This window comes from Ictidomys tridecemlineatus, chromosome 11 (genome assembly GCF_052094955.1).
Source record: "Ictidomys tridecemlineatus isolate mIctTri1 chromosome 11, mIctTri1.hap1, whole genome shotgun sequence".
Lineage (NCBI taxonomy): Eukaryota > Metazoa > Chordata > Mammalia > Rodentia > Sciuridae > Ictidomys > Ictidomys tridecemlineatus.
Genome location: NC_135487.1, coordinates 25,612,883 through 25,635,124, shown reverse-complemented (window position 1 = coordinate 25,635,124; position 22,242 = coordinate 25,612,883). Strand labels below are relative to the sequence as shown.

The 22,242-nt window shown below is 42.7% G+C and overlaps 1 protein-coding gene across 2 annotated transcripts in view; it reads left to right on the top strand.

Moving 5' to 3' along the window:
- The window catches only part of Oscp1 (organic solute carrier partner 1), a 31,667-nt gene extending 9,425 nt beyond the window's left edge, over positions 1-22,242 (top strand). For both annotated transcript variants that reach the window (XM_021735596.3, XM_005317824.4), the window contains 9 exons: positions 910-1,064; positions 6,553-6,720; positions 7,219-7,299; positions 16,660-16,763; positions 17,398-17,526; positions 18,569-18,638; positions 20,553-20,692; positions 21,585-21,648; positions 21,885-22,242. In XM_021735596.3, coding sequence (XP_021591271.1) covers positions 910-1,064; positions 6,553-6,720; positions 7,219-7,299; positions 16,660-16,763; positions 17,398-17,526; positions 18,569-18,638; positions 20,553-20,692; positions 21,585-21,648; positions 21,885-22,001 — 1,028 coding nt within the window. In that variant the 3' untranslated portion in view covers positions 22,002-22,242. The remainder of the gene's footprint in view (positions 1-909; positions 1,065-6,552; positions 6,721-7,218; positions 7,300-16,659; positions 16,764-17,397; positions 17,527-18,568; positions 18,639-20,552; positions 20,693-21,584; positions 21,649-21,884) is intronic.

The window sequence follows — 22,242 nt, the reverse complement described above, 5'->3', positions numbered from 1 at the left end:
CAGGTTCCCAGCCTCAGCCAGGCACTAGCATGTCCCAGGTGTTCCACAAAAGAAGGAAGAGTTATGGCTTTCAGAAATAATCACTCATCACTCATGTTGAATAATTGACTTTGTATAACTATTTACAGCCCAGTTTTCTTTCAGATTTTAATTACTATGAATGTATTTTCTTGACATCTGCAAACTCTCACCTTTAGGCCAGAATAACTGGCTTAATTAAGAATAACCTAGTGGTGAAAAAATCTAAATGAATGAGGATCTAAAATTATAGCACTTTGGTTTACATATTCCTTTTACTCTCACCTGATGGAAATTTTTATTTGAACAACAGTTTGAGATATTTGACTATGGTATAAAATCAATATTATACACCAAGACATCTTAAATTATATTTCTTGTAGAAACATGAGAAATGTTTTAATCTATAAACAATGGATAGCTATGTCTATTTCCAGAAAATGTTTTTTTTTAATCAATTACCATTATTTGTCCCATTTTTATGAAATTTAATTTTAAGTAAAAATGTCCACATTAGCTTTTTTGAAAATGTGCTATTTCTCATTTTAAGGAAAAGCTCTAATCTAAAATGCTACAGAAATGTTTTTTTTTCAAGGAAAGAAGAAATATTTCCTTTATTATCAAGTCAGATAATGTTTGTGAAATTGGTTTGTAACCTCTGAAGCGCAACCCACTTGTACATTGTCATCTTGGATGTTTGTCTGAAATGGTATCACAAAGCACTCTCGAGCCTTGCTTCCTCCTGGGTCCCTGTGTGAGCTGATCACACCAAGCACACAGCAACCAATTCCATATATGCCCCGCTGCCCACTTCATACCCAGAGAGCATTTCTGAATAAAGCTCCCTCTGGTACCTTCCTTGCTCAGTTGTATTATCTCTTGCCTCTGCAGTACTGAATGACATCATTTCAACCATGTTCAACAGAAAGTTTATGGAAGAATTATTCAAACCCCAAGAGCTCTACTCCAAGAAGGCCCTAAGGACTGTCTACAACCGCCTGGCTCATGCCTCCATTATGAGACTGAACCAGGCCAGCATGGATAAAGTGAGTAGACAGCCACCGTCATCATAGCTGCATTTCTTGCACCTTTTATGGATGATCAAGACTGGGGTCAGATGAGATGATATTTGCAATGGTGCCTTGCAAAAAAAAAATAGGCACTTATAAATATTAGTAGTGATTGCTGACTTTTAAAATTGGGAAGAACCTCAGAAGTCATCCACACCAACCTCTCCATTGGTTTATGTCATTCTATCTGCCCAAAGAGAGTACTGGTTTCATACCCATCATTATGAGCCCTGGAACCTGTGTCTAACCCCAAACACAACCTCAAAACTTAATTCTGTTTCATTTATAACAAATTTCAATTCTGCAGTGAGGAAACCAGACATTTTTTTAAGCAAATTAAGCCCAATATGAGGCTTCACATCTACAATCCCAGCAACTCAGTAGGCTGAGGCAGGAGGATTACAAGCTCAAGGCCAGCCTGGCCAATTTAGAAAGGCCCTGTTTCATGTAATCCCAGCATCTTGGGAGGCTGAGGCAGGAGGACAAGTTCAAAGCCAGCCTCAGCAATTTAGCGAGGCCTTCAGCAACTCAGAGACCTTGTCTCTAAATAAAATACAAGAAAGGGCTGGGGATGTGGCTCAGTGGTTGACCACCCTTGGGTTCAATCCTCAGTAGCCATCCCCCCTTAAAAAAAAAAAAAACCCTATCTCAAAATAAAAAATAAAAAGGGCTAGGGATGTAGCTCAGTGGTAAAGCACCCTGGATTCAATCCTCAGTACTGCAATAAATAAATATAGGGCAAATTAAAAAACAAGCAGTCTTAACTTATAGCATGAACATAGCCATTTGGGAAACAAATTAGGCATTCTGTTTTTTATTTGTTTTTTGTTTTTCTTTTCTCAGTACTCTAGATAGAACCCAGGATGCTCTACCACTGAGCTACATCCCAACTCTTTATTTGTTTTGAGACAAAATTGTCTCACTGTCCTTGAAATTATCATCCTCCTGCCTCAGCCTCCCAAGTAACTGTGCCACCACACCAGCTGATTTTTAAAATAATATCACATTAAAAAGTGGCAGAGGATAGTCAAGTCTCTTTAGAAGAATTCCAGATGTTTTACCAGGATATTTTACCTTCGGGGTGGGGGGAAGCATTACTCCTACTCATAAAGTATGGGCTGCACTTAGTGACTTCCTTTCAAAGAATAAGTTATGGGGGAAAAAAGAAGAAAACAATTAGCTTTATAGTGCAAAAACCTGACAAATGACCACACTCAGGGGGTCAAGGTTCACACAACGGTAATGTGTCACGTTGATAGTTATACCCTGACATGTGGGATGAAAAGGGTGCCTCATCTCTGTAGTCTTCCTCCCCAAACCCATAGTCCCAGTCTAACTATAAGAAAATCATCAAACAAATGTCATTGTCATGATAGAAATACCTGACTGGTATTTAAAATATCAAGGTTACCAAAAACAAGAAAAGTCAGAAAAACTTTCATAGCCAACAGGATCCCAGGAAGACATGACAACTAAATATAATGTGGTATCCTGGATGGGAGCCTGAAACAGAATAGGATGTTAGGGGGAAACTTGTGAAATCTCATATAGTCTTTATAACTGTAATAACAAGTCCATTTTAATATCTTCCATTATGTGCACTTTTTTAAATCATGAGCTTTGACAACCAGTAGTAGGTGTGCAAAATCAATTCACTTATTCTTGGTACCTTGAAGAAGCCTCAGAGAGACAGAATACCTTTAACTACACCCTCTTAACCTCCTGCCACTTTTCTCTGGAAAGTTACTTTATCTCCCTGAGCCTGTTTTCTCACTGTACAATGAGGAGTGGACAATACTGAGATACAGACTTTCTCCTCTTCCTCTGCCTGCCCAAGTAAGTGGCAGCCATCTGCCACTCGGCATCACAGTCACTCTCAGACCTCTCACAAATCCCAAGATCACCAAAAACAGGACCAAGAAGTTCATCCAGTGCCACTTAGCCCAGATTTGGGGGACAGGGAGCAAGTGCTCTACCACTGAGCCACACCGCCAGCTTAAGGGTCCAGATCTTGGTGCCCAGCATTGGTTATAGGAACAAGAAGAAAACAAAGCACATGCTGCCCTGTGTCTTCTGGAAGCTCCCAGGCCACAAGGAGCCAGAAGTGCTACCAGTGTGCAGCAAATCTAACTGTGCTGAGATTGCTCAGGGTTTCTCCCAAGAACCACAACACCATCAGGAAAGAGCAGCCCAGCTGGCCATCAGAGTCACCAATCCCAGTGCCAGTCTGCACAGGGAGGAAAATGAGTAGATGGCTCATGTGCACATTTATTTAGATAAAACCATTAAAACTGCATTTTAAAAATGGGGATAGTTATAGCTACTTGACCAGTTATTGAAAATTATTGCTCATCTCTCTCTGCCTTTGAGAAGGTTTAGAATCAACATAGCATTTAGACTAAAAAAAATCCTTAAAGCAGGGCGTGGTGATGCACACCTGTAATCCCAGCAGCTCAGGAGGCTGAGGTGGGAGGATCACAAGTTCAAAGCTAGTCTCAGCAATTTAGTGAGGCCCTAAACAAATCAGCAAGAACTTGTCTCTAAATAAAATGTAAAAAAAAGGGCTGGGGATATGGCTTAGTGGTTAAGCACCCCTGGGTTCAATGCCTGGTACCAAAAAAAAAAAAGAAAAGAAAAGAAAAATTCCTGATTTCAAGTCTTAGCTGTGAGACCAAATTTACTGAATAACTCTCAACTTTTATTTCTACATCATATATGTGTTTTTATCACTTTTCCTATCACAGGGCCCCTATACACAACATGCACTGAAATTTTGATAATAATGGCAGAGTCTCAAGTCTATATCTCAGTACTGTACACCCCATCCTACACCCCCATACATGAACCATGCTGTCCTAATGTATGCCACTTTCTAAGTGGAAATGTTTGATTGCACATTGAAGTAATGGGAGTGTGTAAAGGGTCTATCCAGTGTCTTGGAATCTGGTCATCTTGGGCTGGGGAAGTAGCTCAGTGGTAGAGTACTTGCCTAGTTTGCCCAGTGCCAAGAGCAATCCCCAGCACCGCAAAGGTACAAAAAGCCTGATCATCCTGAGCCCAATTCTCATGCTGCCACTTTCCAGCTCTGTGAACTTAGGCAAGTTTCCTCCTTTTTTTTTTTTTTTTTTTTTTTTTGAACTGGGATAAGACCCACCTCATGGAGTTCTTGTGAATATTAAGTGCTTATCAAATGAAGGAATGTATACACACGTGCTTGACACAACTTTCAGATGATAGTAGTGTATATTCTCAATCCTGCCCCAGATATGTCCATACTAGACGTCATCTTCTTCCCTTGCTCCTCCTATCCTCCGCGCCCACTGATACCGCTGGTTATGGGTTATTGGTGACCAGTTCTGCTTCCCCACATGTTGAAGTTTGAACATTAGAGAAGCAAGCCAAGGCAAGCATATGAAGCAGGGTTTATTTAAAAAGGGGCAACATAGACTTCTCCTTCGAGGGAGAAGTGGGCCATAGCTGGTATCCTGGCATCCCAAGAAGCGAGGTGTTCTGCCCTTTTTATATGTCCTAGGCTTCCTTTGTTCTCCTGCTTTCCCCCTTATCTTTCTCCTTCCTTTGTACTTGACTAAGCCCAGGAATGCTCAGTGGGATGGCCAAAAGGGGGGAAATAGGTGGGCTGAAGGGGAAAGGGCAGGATGGAGCAGCCCAGGACACATTAACAACCTTATAGCTCCTTGTAGGGAGGGGAGATTCCTAGGACAGGTAACCTTGGCAACAGAGTGGAGCAGGGTTAGGTTCTTGATAAGATCCTTCAGGAGACAGTCTCCAACTTCCCAGACTCACTCAAAATTGGCCTCTTAGATCCAACCTGACTTGATTTACCTACACTGACTGCCTAATTCTGGCTTCACCACCTCCTGTCCATTAGAGGCACCATCCCTCTCCCAGGTGCTAGGCTGGAAATGCTGCAGTCCATTTGGACCGCCCTCCTTGTCATCTCCAAATCTAGCCAGACTGTCACCATGTACTAACAGCTTTTTCTTCTCAACGTGAAGAAAAAGAAGAAAACAAAGGAACACAATCTTCTTTTCCTGCCTTCTCCATTCCCACCATTTCTCTTTTAGCCTTAGGTTTGGATTATGCCAGTGACATTTCTTTCCTTTGTCTAACCAGTAGACATCCATTCACACCTAGTAGGAGCCAGGTATTAACTGGCCCCCCTAACTCTAGTTCCTCTCTTCTCTCTTTCTCATTGCCAGAGTGACTGATCTTGTTTAATCACCACTTTGATCATGTCAGCTCAGAAAACTTCAGTAGTCCCCTAATCCCCATCATTTTTACTCTAAATTATTTTGCCTGCCTTTCCAGAACTTTTAATATTCTAACATTGCCATACTTCCCAACTTTATTTCCCACCATCCCCAACATGAACTGTCCTCAGGCTGTTCACCCCTTCCTCCTAAGAAAATGACAGGCTTCTTGGTGCCTCCAGGCCCTCACATGCCGCTATTCCCTCAACTGAGTCATCTTTCCTTTTCCTTTGGCCAGTCTGAACCCTGACACTTCCTCAGACCCATGTCAGTCCACTTGTGCCACAGAGCCTGTCTTTTTTTTTAAGAGAGAGAGAGAGAGAGAATTTTTACTATTTATTTATTTATTTATTTTAGTTATTGGCGGACACAACATCTTTGTTTGTATGCGGTGCTGAGGATCGAACCCGGGCCGCACACATGCCAGGCGGGTGCGCTACCGCTTGAGCCACATCCCCAGCCCCACAGAGCCTGTCTTGACCAGTTTGATCGTCACCAGTTTCTCCCCTTGGTCTTTCCTGGATGTTTGTACCATACATGGGGCTTGTTGCCATCTTAGTAAATGTTGTTCACATTTAAAAGTGGTCTTATATAGTTGTAGAACTTCTACTTGCCACTTTGACATATATCATCTCATTCCTTTCAGCAACCCTGCAATGTTGGGAAATTGGGTAGTAGTTTTAACAGAAGAAAATGCAGGCTCAGAGACATTAAGAAAGCCGGCCAGGGCTGAGGGGTAGCTCTGTGGTAAAATGCATGCTTAGCATGTACAAAGCCCTCGATTCAATCCCCAGGATCTCAAAAAAAGAAAAAGAAATTTGGCCAGGGTCATAAAAAATGTCAGCAGCAAAGGAGAACTTGAATTCAGGTTTCATTCCTTCAAGTTCAAGGGCCAGACCAGGATGCCACAGGTGCCAACATTGTTTCATATGTGTCCCATCAGCAATACATGTCACATGACCGGAAATTCTGGTTTTCTCAGGAATGCCCCAGGTTACTCCTGTTGTTCTAGCTTAAATACTAATATCACCCCCTTTTACTCTCAGAAGCACCTTGGCTTGGATGATATGGTCATTTGAGCTGTGTGCTAAGCCTGGAGCTGGTTTTCAGTAAATGCTTGATGGAATCATTGCCAGAGACCCTGACATCTACTTTTATGATCCTATTTATTTTGTTTTTGTATGGGTTGACAGCTCTATGACCTGATGACTATGGCTTTCAAATATCAAGTATTGCTGTGTCCACGTCCCAAGGATGTGCTGCTGGTCACTTTCAATCATTTAGATGCCATCAAGGGATTCATCCAAGACTCCCCAACCATCCTGAACCAAGTGGATGAGACTTTCCGGCAGCTGACAGATGTAAGAGTACCACCAGTTTATCACCTCTCAGCCCCCAAACTTGTCCTCACTCCTCTGTAAGAGAGAACAGGGTGAGGAATGACAAAGGAAGCTACCCTTCTAGAACATTCCAAAAATCTTTAAGTATCCATTTTGTTAATACAGTAGGCATTATCCTCTTATGCCCTCCACTGTCGCCTTCATAAGTGGAAAAGCAGCAGTACAGAGCGTAGCCATTTCTAACTTTCCTGAAAGGGAGTTGGTTTCATTTTGCTAAACCTTGGGGAGCAAGCTCTCCAGGCGTGGAAAATGGGGGAGACAAAATGTATCACTGCTCTGCTGTGGTATAATAGGGTTTTTCCACTGGGGAGGAAGGGTGCTGGCACTCCTGCTGCCCCTCTCCTTGCTTATCTATCTCCCATCCCTGAGCACCCCCCACCTGTCCACAGGTGAAAGTGATGCACCCTTGTGTCACACCTTGTGAAAGTGAAGCACCCCTTTCTGTTTTGCCTTTGGCAGGCATACGGGTCTCTCTCTGCAGGGGAGTTCCAACTGATCCGTCAGACACTCCTCATCTTCTTCCAGGACCTGCACATCAGAGTAAGTGAGTGGGCAGCAGGGACTCTGCAGCTCTAATCTTGGGAAACATGGGTCATCAGGGCAGACAAGGGTGGAGACTTTGCCCAGTTAGTGATGTCCATCATGTTTTGAATCCATGATAATACACATTCTGATAATCTGATAATACACAATCTGATAAGACAGTTTTTAAATGGACCAAGGAAAGGCAGACATAGTATATGCAAACAGATTATATGCAGTATATGCAGTATAAGGCAAACATAGTGGCACATGCAGGCTATAATCCCAGCAACTCGAAAGGATGAGGCAGGATTTTTACAAGTTCAAGGCCAGCCTCAGCAACTTCGAAAGACCTTGTTATAAAGTAAACATAAAAATATACAAACATACATATATGAAGGGCTGGGGTTGTGGCTCAACAGTAGAGTGTTTACCTAGCACGGTGCTGGTTCGATCCTCAGCAACACATAAAAATAAATAAATAAAATAAAGGTATTGTGTCCACCTACAATTAAAAATATTTAAAAAAAATAAACATGAATATAAATTAAATAAAACTTTAAATAAAAATAAAATAAAATGATAGAGTAGTAGTAGAGCATCCCTAGGTTCAATCCCCAGTACTGCCAAAAAAGGACCAAGGAAGACAGTGATGCTACCATTCTTTCCCAGTTATGAGTTTCTTTGAAATTCATTTTGTTGCCAGGCATGGTGGTGCATACTTGTAATCCCAGTGACAGGAGGCTAAAGCAAAGGGATCACAAATTGGAGGCCAGCCTAGGCAACTTAGTGAAACCCTGCCTCAAAATAAAAATTAGAAAAGGGCTCAGGATGTAGTTCAGTGGCAGAGTGTCCCTTTGTTCAGTCTCCAATACTGAAGAGAGAGAGAGAGAGAGAGAGAGAGAGAGAGAGAGAGAGAGAGAGAGAAAGAAAGAAAGAAAGAAAGAAGGAGGGAGGGAAAAAAGGAAGGAGGGAGGGAGGGAGGGAGGAAGGAAGGAAGGAAGGAAGATGGTTTTGTCTCTTGCTTCTCTAGAGGAAGTTGCTCTCAAAGCCTCAGTTCCAGCCTGACCTCAGTTCCATAGTTCTGTCCACCCTTATCATCCTCAACTTCTTCAGCACCACACACTGTCAAAAGGTTCCCTCCCATCCCAGGACACCACACCCTCCCTGCACTTCCATGCTCCTCCTCATCCTGGCCTTCCCTTCCCTTGCCCATCTCAAGGCTTCTCCTTCCTTTCTCCCTACCTATCTCCACTCCTGCCTCCTTCTGCCTCTGTCCACCCTCTGCTTTTTAGGCATCTCCCACCCCCACTTTGTCTACCACCTCCTTAATCTGTGACTTCAAGTCTAACCTCTATTCTTTTTTTTTTTTTTTTTTTTTAAAGAGAGAGTGAGAGAGGGGGGGGGGAGAGAGAGAGAGAGAGAATTTTTAATATTTATTTTTTAGTTCTCGGCGGACACAACATCTTTGTTGGTATGTGGTGCTGAGGATCGAACCCGGGCCGCACGCATGCCAGGCGAGCGCGCTACCGCTTGAGCCACATCGCCAGCCCCTCTAACCTCTATTCTACCCTTGTCCAATGCTGCAGGCTGCACGGCGGGGCCGCGTGAGCCTTAGCTCCGCTCCTGCCCGCTGCTGTTTTCACCTGCCGCCTTCCTGCTGGGCGCTTCCGCGGGTCGCCGGTCAGTGCACGCCGGCTTGCGATCCTGCAACCCGGCTGAGCACAAAAACACAAGCCAGTCAAACTGAAACAAAGTTTTATTTTGTGAGAGGCCGTGTGCGTCCCCCTAACAAGCCGGTCCGCACACACGTGTGTCTCCGGGAGTCCTGTAACTTGAGTTCCCAAATGGGCCTAGGTGAACAGTAGGAGTCCAATTTCCATATGAATGTAATACTTTTGCAGTGGCTCCTAGCAGTCCAACACTGCCCCCAGGCTCACAGCTCTACCTGCTTGTAGTAACTCTCCGTAAGGATGCCCCCGCACCAGGTGAACAACTCAAGGTCTTTCCTAAATTCACGTCTGCAGTTCAAATGCTGTCCCAACTTTCAGCTTTTTTTTTTTTGAGGGCACCATTGCCCCACTCCCTTGGCTCAGAAGCAGAGTGCCACCTTTGATTCCCCTTCCCTAATCTTCATCCAGTTGCTTCTAAGGCTCATAGAGTCTGCCCTTCCACAGCCACATCCTCCTTTCCATCCCTGCTGCCCCAGCCTAGCTCAGATTCTCATACTTCCTGCTGGCTACTGCCTCCCAGCTCATTGTCCCTCCTCCTGCAGATAGTTCTATATCTTAACTTTCAAAAGCAAAGGGATCACAAATTCTGAGTTTGTAAATTTGTGGCCCATCTTTCCTGAACCTGATTTTGTTCTTTTCCATAATGTAGCAAATGAGATGAGAAAGATGGTATGATTGGCAGGATAAGCCCAGGCTTTGGAATTAGACATGTTTTTTTTTTTTTTTTTCTTTTCTTGGTGCTGGTGATTGAACCCAGAGACATTCTACCTCTGAATTACATCCCAGCTCTATTTATTTTTTATTTTGAGACTGGGTCTCAATAAGTTGCCCAGGTTTGGACTCAAACTGTGATCCTCCACCTCCTGAATAGCTAGGATTATAGGCAAGTACCACCATGCCTAGATGGAGTTAGATACACCACTGGCACTAGCTCCATGATCTCAGGCAAATTACTTCACTTGAAGCTTAGTTAATTCATCTGAAAAAAATGGAAATTACACTAGCCAATTTAGTTTGTTAGGAGGATTAACTGAAGCAACATATGTAATATGTGTGTATTTGCTGATGATGCACAAATGGTGTAACATGTTTCTGGAAGGTTATACAAGAAACCAGTCACAGTGGTTGCCTCTTGGGAGTAAGGAACTGAAAGGAGGACAGGAGTAGCAAAGAGACTTACTTTCTTTTCATCATATATACCCTTCTGAACCTTTTGAATTTCACACCTGTGCATGCATAATATATTCACAAAATGAAATTCAAAAAAAAAAAGAAGAAGAAATAGAGTATGTTTACTGCCTTATTATATTTCCCTTCTATGGACCAGGAAAGACAAATAGATTTCAACTCTGCTGCCAATTTTATTTTTAACCCTCATGAATAATTTTGATGTATTTGCTATGGATGGAGTCATAACATCAATATAAATTAAGACTCTACTAGTCATCGATTAAGACAAAAAAATATTAAAGCTAAAGAAGATTAAGTTTCACATCAAATTTAAAATCAATTTTAAAATATTGAAAATTTCACAAAGTACTGTTCTCAAGACCATGCATATTTTGGCATATTTTATGGATCACAATAATACAAACAGCTGTATTGATTTCTCAATTCTGACAAGATAAAATTCCTAATAGTGAAAAGACTTACCCAATAACAATTTTATAGCAAAATCATTAAAATGCATTAAACCACAAAATATATTAAGCTTTAATTGTTAAATGGATGGGCGATGAAACATCAGAATGTTTGCCAAGAAAAATAGGAATCGCATGTCTTGGTAATATTCTGCCACTGATCTGTAACATCTGGGCTTGTTTTTCATGTTTGGTCTTTAATGGTATTTCTGCTCAGCTGCTATTTGTGATTGCCTATACAGATTTTCTGTTTTCAAAATGGTTTTTAGATTTGTAAGCAAAACAACTAAATCAGGAAAATAGCTCTGCTCTAATAGCTCCCTGCTTATTAACCACAGCAAACACAAAACTACCTATTCAATATCTAAGCTTTCTGTGATATCACCAAGTAGCATGATATCATGCCCAAGCCCTGACCCGTGTACCAGAGCCTGAATAGAAATGCACTACACCAATTCCACTTGGAATCCTCAATAGTTATTTACAACCATCTCAATTCTTGATCCCCTGAGGGCTACGCTCCGGCTGACCTCTGGCCCACTCCCCTGCCTTCATTCCTATTCCCCACATCCTTCCATCATGGACTTCCTTTCTGTCCTGTCCATTGTTTTCACTGTTGGAAAACATCATTCCATCTTAGGCTCTCCACAGAATAAGAAGAGACTGTACCTACGTCTGCGCTCCATTATCCACACTCCTTAGGAATATTTCATCCCTGGAAAACAATCTAGTAAATATATATTGATGGCCTACCATGTGCCAGGCACCGTTTTAATTGTTTGAGATTCACAAATTAGAAATATCAAGTCCCTGCCTTGAAGAGGTTCTATGCTAGGAGGAAGAGACTGGAAAGACAAATATGATATGTTCTTGTGTGAGAGCTTTTAGGAAGATGATAATATTGGGTAAAATTATAAAAGGCAACAGGGATGTTGTTGTATTAGACCAGCACTGTCCACTAGAACTCTCTAGATGATGGAAAGGCTTCATATTTGTGCCATCCAATATGATAACAACTTGCCAGATGTGGCTCTTGAGCACTTGGAATAGGGACTAAGAAACTGAATTAATTAATTTGTTTGTTTGTTTGTTTGTTTTGTAGTACTAGAAATTGAACCAGGACCACCCCATGCTAGGCGAGTACTCTACCACTGAGCCACATCCCCAACCCTTAGTTTAAATTTAAATAGCCACACTTAACTAGTAACTACTGCTTTGGAAAAGCCCTTCTTTAAATGATAGAGTTACAGTCAAGGACAGCCATAAATGAGTAATTTTCTCATACTGCAACAGTGATTCAGCCAAGGAAGAAATCAGGAAAACTGTCCCAGTCACAGTAACCTCAAAAATAAAATAAAATACTTGGGAATTAATCTAACTGTGGAGGTAAAAGAGTTCTTCAATGAAAACCATAGAACACTGGAGAAAGAGATTGAAGAAGACTTTAGACAATGGAAAGACTGCCCATGTTCTTAGATAGGCAGACTCAATATTGTCAAAATGGCCGTATTACCAAAAGCAGTGTGTAGATCTAATGCAATCCCCATCAAAATACCAATGACCTTCTTCAGAGAATTAGAAAAAAAAAAAACAATTCTTAAATTCATTTGGAAGAATAAAAGACCCAGAATAGCCAAAGCTATACTTGCTTAAGCAAGAAAAGTGAAGCAGAAGGTATAAGGACACCGCACTATGAATGGGAGACACCACACCACACAGATCACCGAAGAGGTTCCACTTTATTACCAAAGGCTGTGTGTTTATATAGGTCTAAGGAGAGGTAGCAGGGCTGAGGTAGATAACAGGTCGCCCGTTTATTGGCAAGCTCTTCCATATGTCAGTTCCGGAGCCCAAGAAGTTAATTCTTATTGGGGCTAAGGCTTCCCACCAGCAGGATTTGAATTGGCACCAGTGGGAACCTTTCGCCAGTGAAAGAAAAAAAAGAGGAGAAAGAGGGTCGTTAGGCACCATGTTGGGGTTTTTCTCTGGGGTGCTGCTGCCGTTATATGTTTTCCCAACAGAAAACAGAAGGCAGCCCAATACCTACTCTGAAATTACACTACAGGCTATAGTAACAAAAACAGCATGGTATTGGCATCAAAATACACATGAAGACCAGTGGGAAGGAACAGAGACAAATCCACATACCTACAGCTGTCTGATATTTGACAAAGGTGCCAAAAATATATTTTGAAGAAAAGACAGCCTTTTTAACAAATAATGCTAAGAAAACTGGATAGCTCTATGTAGAAAAACGAAACTAGACCTCTGCCCAAAACTCAAATTGAAATGGATCAAAGACTTAGGAATTAGAGCAGAAACTTTACAAGTACTAGAAGAAAACATAGGATCAATACTCTTATCATATAGGCGCTGGCACTGACTTCCTTAACAAGACCTCCAAAGCACAAGAAGTAAAACCAAGAATCAATAAGTGGTATGTCATCAAACTAAAAAGCTTTTGCGGGCTGGGGATGTGGCTCAAGCGGTAGCGCGCTTGCCTGGTATGCGTGCGACCCGGGTTCGATCCTCAGCACCACATACCAACAAAGATGTTGTGTCCGCCAAGAACTAAAAAATAAATATTAAAAATTCTCTCTCTCTCTCCTCTCTCACTCTCTCTTTAAAAAAAAAACATATTAAAAAGCTTTTGCACAGCAAAGGAAATGATTATAAGTGTGAAGCGAGAGCCTACAGAATGGGATAAAATCTTGGCCAGCTATTCCTCCAGTAGGGGATTAAAATCCAGAATATACAGAGAATTCAAAAAACTTAACACCCAAACAACAAATAACCCAATCAATAAATGGGCAAAAGAACTAAATGGAAACTTCTCAAAAAAAAAGAAACATAAATGGCCAACGAATATATGAAAAAATGTTCAACATCACTAGCAATCAGGGAGATGCAAATTAAAACTGCACTAAGATTCCACCTCACTCCAGTCAGAATGGGCAATGATCAAGAATATGACCAACAATAAATGCTGCTGAGATTGCGGGGAGAAAGGTACACTTGTGCAGTGTTGGTAGGACTGCAGACTAGTACAACCTCTCTGGAAAGCAGTATGGAAGTTCCTCAAAAAACTAGGGATGGAACCACCCTATGACCCAGCTCTCTCAGTTCTCACCATTTTCCTAGAACATCTAAAATTGGCATGCTAGAGTGACACAGCCATATCAATGTTTATAGCAGTATAATTCACAATAGCAAAATTATGGAATCAACCCAGATGCCCATTAATAGACAAATGAATAAATTACGGTACACACACACACACACACACACACACACACGGGAGTTCTACTCAGCCATAAAAAAAGGAATGTAATTATGACATTTGCCAGTAAATGGATGGAAACGGAGAATATCATGCTAAGTGAAATAAGCCAAATGCATACACTCAAAGGTCGGATGTTGGGCTGGGGTGGCTCAGCAGTAGGCACTCACCTAGCACTTGCAGGGCCCTGTGTTTGATCCTCAGCACCACATAAAAATGAATGAATGGAATAAAGGCATTGTGTCCAACAACAACTAAAATATAAATATTTTTTAAAAAAGAAAAAAGTCAAATGTTTTCTCTCATGTGTGGAAGCTAGAGTTAAATAAAGGAAGGGGGCAGGGAAGAATAGACAACATAAAGAACCTATCAAATATAAATTAATGAATGAGTGAAAGGAAGTCTAATAGAGGAAGAAGGATGGGAGGAGGGAGGATGGGAGGGAAAAGGAAGAATCATGAATTGAAATTGATTTCCACGCATGAATGAGTTTGTAGGGATGAACTCACACTGCGCGTATAACTGTAAAACTCTAATAAAATAAAAAGGAGGGAGTGTGTTTAAAACAAAGGACACCTAGGGAGGAGGCATAGCTCAGTCAGGCACTGAGGCATGTGACTGCCCGGCATAGGAGGGGAGAGGTGCAAGCAATTGAGTGTGGGGAACGCAGGATTCGGGAACATGGCTGCTCAGAGGGACAGGCCAGCTGCACCATCTAGCAGAAAACAGAGAGCTGGTCAGGCTTAAGAAGGCCAACAAGGGTAGAGGGTCTCTTACACAGCAGAATGGAGGCTGGATTAAAACAGGAAGACAAGACAGGAAGCGAGGACACCCAGTAGGAGACTCCTGCTGTGGCAGCAGGGGATGGCAGAGGTCTGCAGTGGGGAGCAGTCATGGCATAGAGAGGAGGGGTCCCATGGAAGGGATGGTTGTTCGATTGACAGGGCATGGCTCCTGCTCGCATCAGGCAGGGTGATGGGAGGGGACTCAGCTTGCTGACTAGGTGATTGGGTGGTGTCATTTGCTGAATTCCAGAGGACCAGCTTGGGGAAGACAAAGGTGAGTCTTTTCCTGAGCAGCGTGAATCTGGGGTGCATTTTGTGGAATCTTCAGGAGGACATATCTACTGGGCAAGAGATAGGTGAGTCTGGTGTCCAAAAAAAGAGGCGAGAGGAAGCTTGAGGAGCAGAGGCCATCAGCACAGAGGTGCCCTGGAGTATGGGGGAGGATGAGAGCACTAGGGAAAGAAAGGGACTTCGAGCCCCACCTCCAGCTAACACCTGCAGAGGGGCTGGCGGGCAGACAGACAGACCAGTGGTCCTGTGCAGCCAAAAGGATTCTCAGGTTAAGCCCCCAGCCCCCAGGCCCTGCTTTTTATACATTATCTGGCTTAATTAACTGTCACACTAACCCATTGATTAGGCTCTGTCATTACTCCCAGTTTACCAAAAAAAAACCACATATACAGAAAGATCATGTCACTTACAAAAGAAAACAAGAGCAGGGATGAGGGTGTAGAGCACATGCTTTTATCATGTAGGAGGCCCTGAGTTCAACCCCAGCTTGCAAAAAAGGAAGGGAGGGGCTGGGGTTATTGCTCAGTGGTAGAGTGCTTGCCTGGCACATGTGAGGCACTGGGTTTGATCCTCAGCACCACATAAAAATAGAATAAATAAAATAAAGGTATTGTGTCCATCTACATCTAAAAATATTTTTTAAAAGTGGGGGGGACCTCAGAGCCAAGAAGGCCCATGGATATTTGAGCCCAGACAGTCTAGTATCAGTGTGTCAAACTGCCAGTCTACATATCTCAGCACCATGCATTTCAATGCCTTGCACGCAGAAGAGGCTTATTCTTGATATTACTAATAGAAACTTGTGGAACTGTAGAGTTGGAAGGGATCTTCAAGTTTATCTCGTTTTACAGATGAGAAAGCCAAGACCCAGAAAAACTGATTAACTGCTGCAATCTTTATTGGGGTTTAAAGTGTGAATGGGCAGAACCTCAGCACAGAATAACAAACAGGGAGTGGGAATGCATAATGTGTTTTCGGCCATGTGAAAGACCTGGATGCACCCTGCTCTGGCCTCCACTGCTCGGCAGGCCAACATGTGGGTAGGAGCTCAGGGTCCAGTCAGAAACGGGAGAGGCGGACTCTGCAGCTCTGCCCTTTATGAACGGGCTATCTCAACCTTGGAGTGCCAATTCCTCCTCTATAAAATGGTGATATGAGGTTCTTGCAACACAAGGCTCACAGCTTCACGGAAAGGGAGCAGGGAACCAAGTTAGCAGGGTGTGGAATTTGGAGTCAGCCTTGGTTTTGAATCCCAGCCCTGCCTCTTGTGCTCTCTTTGGGCAGGTCACTTCACTCTGAACCTCAGCTTCCTCATCGTCAAAATGGGGTAACATGGGCTGGGATTGTAGCTCAGTGGCAGAGCACTTGCCTCACACATATGAGGCACTGAGTTTGATCCTCAGCACCATGTAAAAATAAATAAGGAAAATAAAGGTACTATGTCCATAAAAACAATGGGGTAACATGACTTACCTGGAAGGTTTACTATATGGTTCAAAAACCACTATAATTGTGCATGTTATTTATATGAGATCTTAGTGCTATAATCTCACAAGGTAACATCCCCAAACCATTACACACTTTTCTTCCTCAAATGTTTATGTTTATGAAAACATTCATAAAAATGACACTAAACATATTTTTTCCAGGTGTCCATATTTCTAAAGGACAGAGTTCAAAATTCTAATGGTCGCTTTGTGTTGCCAGTGTCCGGACCTGTTCCCTGGGGAACTGAAGTTCCTGGACTCATCAGGTGAATTCTCAACAGTAATTATCCAACAGCTCTAGAGGTGCCAAGAACCAGAATGTGGGCTGCACACCGGATGTGACACTGCCAAGCCCTCAGGTTCTGCTTGTCCTGCCCTTCCTGCAGCAAAGCTTAGCTATTAAGGAGGTCAGGCCAGGTACCGTGGTACATGCCTGTAATTCCAACGACCCAGGAGGCTGAGGCAGGATGATTGTAAGTTGGAGGCCAGCCTCAGCTACTTAGCAAGACTCTCTCGAAATAAAAAATAAAAAGGACTGGGGCTGGGATTCAGTGGTAGAGCACCCCTGGGCTCAAAGCCCAGTATCAAATAAAAGGTTGGGATCTAATCCCAGCTTTCCTCCTTAGCAGAAGAGCTTGTGGCAAGGCACCCAATTCCCCAGGATTCATTTCCTCATCTTAAATGGGTGCTATGAGGATAAATAAGATAATCATTCCCTAAAGTGTTTACATAGCACTTAGAACATAATATATGTTCAATCAGTATGATTGCTACTATATTATGTATCTTTTTCTTGAAGAAATGTATAAATATTTTTTGTTCTATTGTTCAAAGAATAAGGAAGCCTCCAGGACTACCCAGCTTGGAGAATATTCCATCATGTCATACTCTGTATTTCAGAATGTTCAACAACAAAGGGGAAGAAGTGAAGAAGACAGAATTCAAGCATGGTGGAAACTACGTCTCTGCACCCAAAGAAGGTTCTTTTGAACTTTATGGAGACCGAGTCTTGAAACTGGGAACTAACATGTAAGCAAGTTCTCCCTTCCTAAATGAACTCCAGTCCAAAGGAGGTCACTTAAAAAACCTACCTGACTTCTGCTATGAAAATCCCTGCTGACAACTGGGGTAATTTCCCTAGATAAGTGCATGCAGGGCCCTGGCTTTTCCTAAGGCCATTCACAAGTATAAGGTAATCAACAGGCCAAAAAGGCATATGCATTTAAATAGTCATAGAAGAGCCAAGCCAAAGGCTCCCTTCCTGTGAAAATCCAGAAACACACAGTCTTCAAGTAATGTTATATGTCCCTTTTATAAAAAAATATTTTTTTAGTTGTAGATGGACACAATACCTTTATTTTATTTATTTTATTTTTTCTTATGTGGTGCTGGGGATCCAGCCCAGTGCTTCATGCATGCCAGGCATGCACTCTACCACTGAGCCACAACCCCAGCCCCATGTCTTTTTTTTTTTTTTTCACCAAGGATTGAACTTAGTCACTGAGCCACATCCCCAGCCCTTTATTTTATTTTATTTAGAGACCGAGTCTCACTAAGTTGCTTAGGGCCTCCCTAAATTGCTGAGACTGGCTTTGAACTTGAGATCCTCCTGCATCAGCCTCCTGAGCCACTGGGATTACACTGCACCCAGTGCTACATGTCTTCAGTGATACTAAAGAAAGCATTTCCACCCTGTTACCCAGCATTTTTCTCTGGAACAAAGTGAAATCTGAGTGGCTAGCACAAGGTTATATTCTGTACTTACAGCACCTTTATGAATGACATTTAAAGTTTTAAAATAAAACTTATGCCTAGGGAGTCTGAGTCAGGAGGATCTCAAGTTCAAAGCCAGCCTCAACAATTTAGTGAGGACCTAAGCAACTGAGCAAAACCCTGTCTCAAAATAAAAAGTAAAAATAGATATGTAGCTCAGTGGTAGGGCACTCCGAGTTCAATCCCCAGTACCAAATAAATAAATCAATAAAAATAAAAGCTATGAACTGTATTTCCAAGTTAGAAGGAAGTCAGTGAAAAGGGACTAGATAACATCACCATTTTCTGTTGACACCAGGTACAGTGTAAACCGGACTGTGGAGACCCATATGTCTGCAGCATCAAAAAACTTAACCTCACAGACACAGGTGAGCTTCTGCCTCCCTCCCTTACCCTCACTGCTTCTTTCTAGGTACATAAGTCAGCATGAGGAAAAAGGTGGGAACTCTAGATTTTAAAACAAGCCAATATTTCCCTCATTGTTTGCAGTCTTTTCCATTCAGCCTTACAAGCACACAGGTTTTTAATTGTAGCTGTTCACGGAGCCTTCCAGTGATCTGACTAATTAGATAATTTTAGGCTTGGTTCAACCACCATAATTAAGCAGGAACCACCCACCAGGACATGTGAAATAGCATTGTACCAGTGTCACGGGGTCCGTGGTTGCGGAGTCCAGCACTAGTATGTATGGTAATCATTAAAACATCCCTTTTCAGTGCTTCTCTATATGATGATGTGGTAGCTAAGTTCAAATGGGGGTTTTGTTTCTCTGAATTCCATCTTTACTAATTTTGTCGAACTGGGTACCAGTTAGCTAGAGGACAAATCATGGAATAGTCAATTATTAAGTGAACATTTATTGAACTGCCTCTGTGGGCTGAGGACCCAGGGATATAATAAGCTAACATCAGCCAGGCACAGCAGCACAGGAGGCTGAGACAGGAAAATCAAGAGTTCAAAGCCAGCCTCAGCAAAAGTGAGGCACTAAGCAACTCAGTGAGACTCTGTCTCTAAATAAAATACAAAATAGGGCTGGGGATGTGGCTCAGTGGTTGAGTGCCCCTGAGTTCAATCCCTGGTACTGCACCCCTACCAAATAAAAAGACCTGATATCAATGTGGTCCCATCCTGAGGGAGCTCATAGTTTAGTTCCCTGGGAAAGACAGCAATGGGAACAAATAACTGTAATGAGGTGGAAGATGAGCTTGCGGGTATTCTGTGACAGAAGAACATAGGTTCTGTCCAGCATGGTGGGGGACAGGGGACAAGGATCAAGATGGCTTCTCAGGGGCTAGGGTTGTGGCTCAGTGGTACAGCGCTCGCCTACCATGCATGAGGCACTGGGTTCCATCCTCAGCACCCCATGAAAATAAAATAAAGGTATTATGTTCACCTACAACTAAAAAGAAAAATTAAAAATTAAAAAAGAAGACTTCTCAGAGGAGATGATATTGAAGTGGGGCTCCAAAATGGGTAAAATGCTGAACTGCAAAAGAGGAGAAATGGTCATGCAGCTGGAGGTGACAGGAGGAGCAGCAGCACAGAGAAAGGAAAAAGCATCCTGTGTGGGGAAGCAGGGAGCCAGCGGTCTCCACATGGCTAGATCACAGCAGTCCTGAGCAGGAAGCAGACTGCACCAGACAGGGGCAGTGGGCCTGATTAGGGAGGGTATTAAATAAGTTGGTTTTGTTCTTTAAACAGGAATCAAAACAGGGCTTTGAACTTCAAAGACCCCTTTTTTCTTTCTATCTCTTTTTCAATCAAGTGCTACATGAGACAAGATCTGTGTTTTAGATAACTGGATTAGAGATTGCCAAGAATCAGGTAGGAGAGCTAAAGGACAGTAAGGTGAGGAATGGCCTCGAGGGTGTCTTCCTGACTCTCACCACCAGAGGGCAGTATGGGAGCTCCTCAGGAATGGTGCCCTTGAAGCTGGAGACTTGAGCTACTTGTCATGCTGAGGGAAGTAGGTTGACATTAAGAGGAAGCAGTGTTCTTCTCTCCTCCAAGGAGGAAGGTAGTCTGAGGAGAAGTGTAGATCTGTGGGAACTTCCGCTCATCTTGAAAGAATGAAAATCTCTGGCTTGCTGCATTGTTAGATTCCCTCTATTGCTGACATGGATTAATTTTCTTTTGGTTAAGTCTGCTTTTATGTTTTTAGTTGGATCCAGGAATAAAGTGGTTTTTTAAATTATTTTATAATACCTCCACAGGTCTTTGGGGCCTTAGCAGGAAATGTGATCACCTTCGTGTGGTTACAAATCTTTCAATTGTTTCTGCAGGAAAACATCACTCCAAACCCTCTTGCTAAAGAAGAGCTGAATTTCCTGGCCAGGCTGATGGGAGGGATGGAGATTAAGAAACCCAGTGGCCCAGAGCCAGGATTCCGGTTGAATCTCTTTACCACTGATGAAGAGGAGGAGTATGTTTTAAACCTGTTCTTTAAAGATATATAAAAATCCTAGGTGTGATAAGAACCTAAACATGACAATTACAAACCAATGACATATAAATACAGATATAGAGATCACAAATGAAATACCAACAAATTCAAAACCGAGCTAAAGACACCCCCTGCTAGGATTAAATGGTCTGAACCTTCTGGAATATTCAGCGAAAAAAAAAAGTGCTAATGTTTTACTTACCAGAGCATGGTAAGCATCAGAAGTCAAAATGATCATACTAAGAAAAGTTTGTTAAGAAACTAGAGAGAAGTTTAATGTCTTTGAGATTTGACAGCCTCACCCAAACCAACGCAGTAGGGATTTGCCAAGATTTGTACAGCGTTTCAGTTGACAAAGCACTTTTACATTTCGAATCTCATGTGAGACGGAGGCTGCCTTCTACTTCCCTAGTCACTGAAATAACTTCTTTCATTGACTTCTGTGTGACAGGCACTCTGGTAAGTGTTGGGGACACCAAGCTGAAGGGCAAAACCTAGAGCCTTTCCTCAGAACACTCCCAGCCTAATGGGGAAAATGAAGAAGTGCTTAAGTCATTTCAGTGCCATGTCATGAATGCTCTAATTGAGGACCCAGTGACTGTTTTGGCACCAGTGGATTAAAGGGGTTGGAGTTTGCCAAGCAGAGGGAGAGGGAAAACATTCTTGGCAGAGTTTAGAGCGGGCAGCAGCTCAAAGACATAGAAGGACTTTCTGGGGGGTGAGGAAGTTGGTTGGAGATAAGGGTGGAAAGATGAAGACAAATGGTAGAAGGCAGAGAAAAAATAGTTTGCCAAATTATCAAGAGTCAGCTCGCAATGCTAGCAGGAAGACAGCTCTGACCTTGGATTCTTTTCTTTACCATCCCATCTAGACATGCAGCACAATCCAGGCCAGAAGAGTTAACCTACGACATTATCAACATACAAGCTATACAGGTGAGTACAGGGGATTTCACAGGGAAGATGCTTATTCTCCTCCTCATCTTTAATAACCTTGAACTTCAAAGACTCCTTTTTTCTCTCTAATCAGACTGTAACTAAAGTCCCTATTCTAACAAGTGGGCAATTAAAGTGCATACCAATGGTGAGACTAAGAATCCAATACCCACTGCCCAAAGAGGCAGCCCTGCCCACACACCCTCTTCGTCCCTCTCACCTCCTTTCTCTAATAGGACCAGCAACAAAAGGAAGAGCTGGCTCGGATCATGGGGGAGTTTGAGATCAAAGAGCAGCCAAGGCAGAGCTCCAGCAAGGGGGATGATCTGCTCGCCATGATGGATGAGTTATAGCCCTGCTGACCGGGTGCCTCCTTCCCACCCCTCCGGGGAGGGCTGCCTGATGAAGACCCCTGGCAAAGAAGGCTCCAGGATCCAAAATGATGCTGCTAGTTTTCCACTAAAGGAGGCTGTTACCTCTGGTTCCTGTTCATGATATAAAGGACTCTGCAGGTCTCCCCCAGAGAGCACACCCTCTTCTGAAGGCATATGCATACACGTGTCTTCAGCAAAATATATTATGCCTTTGAAACCA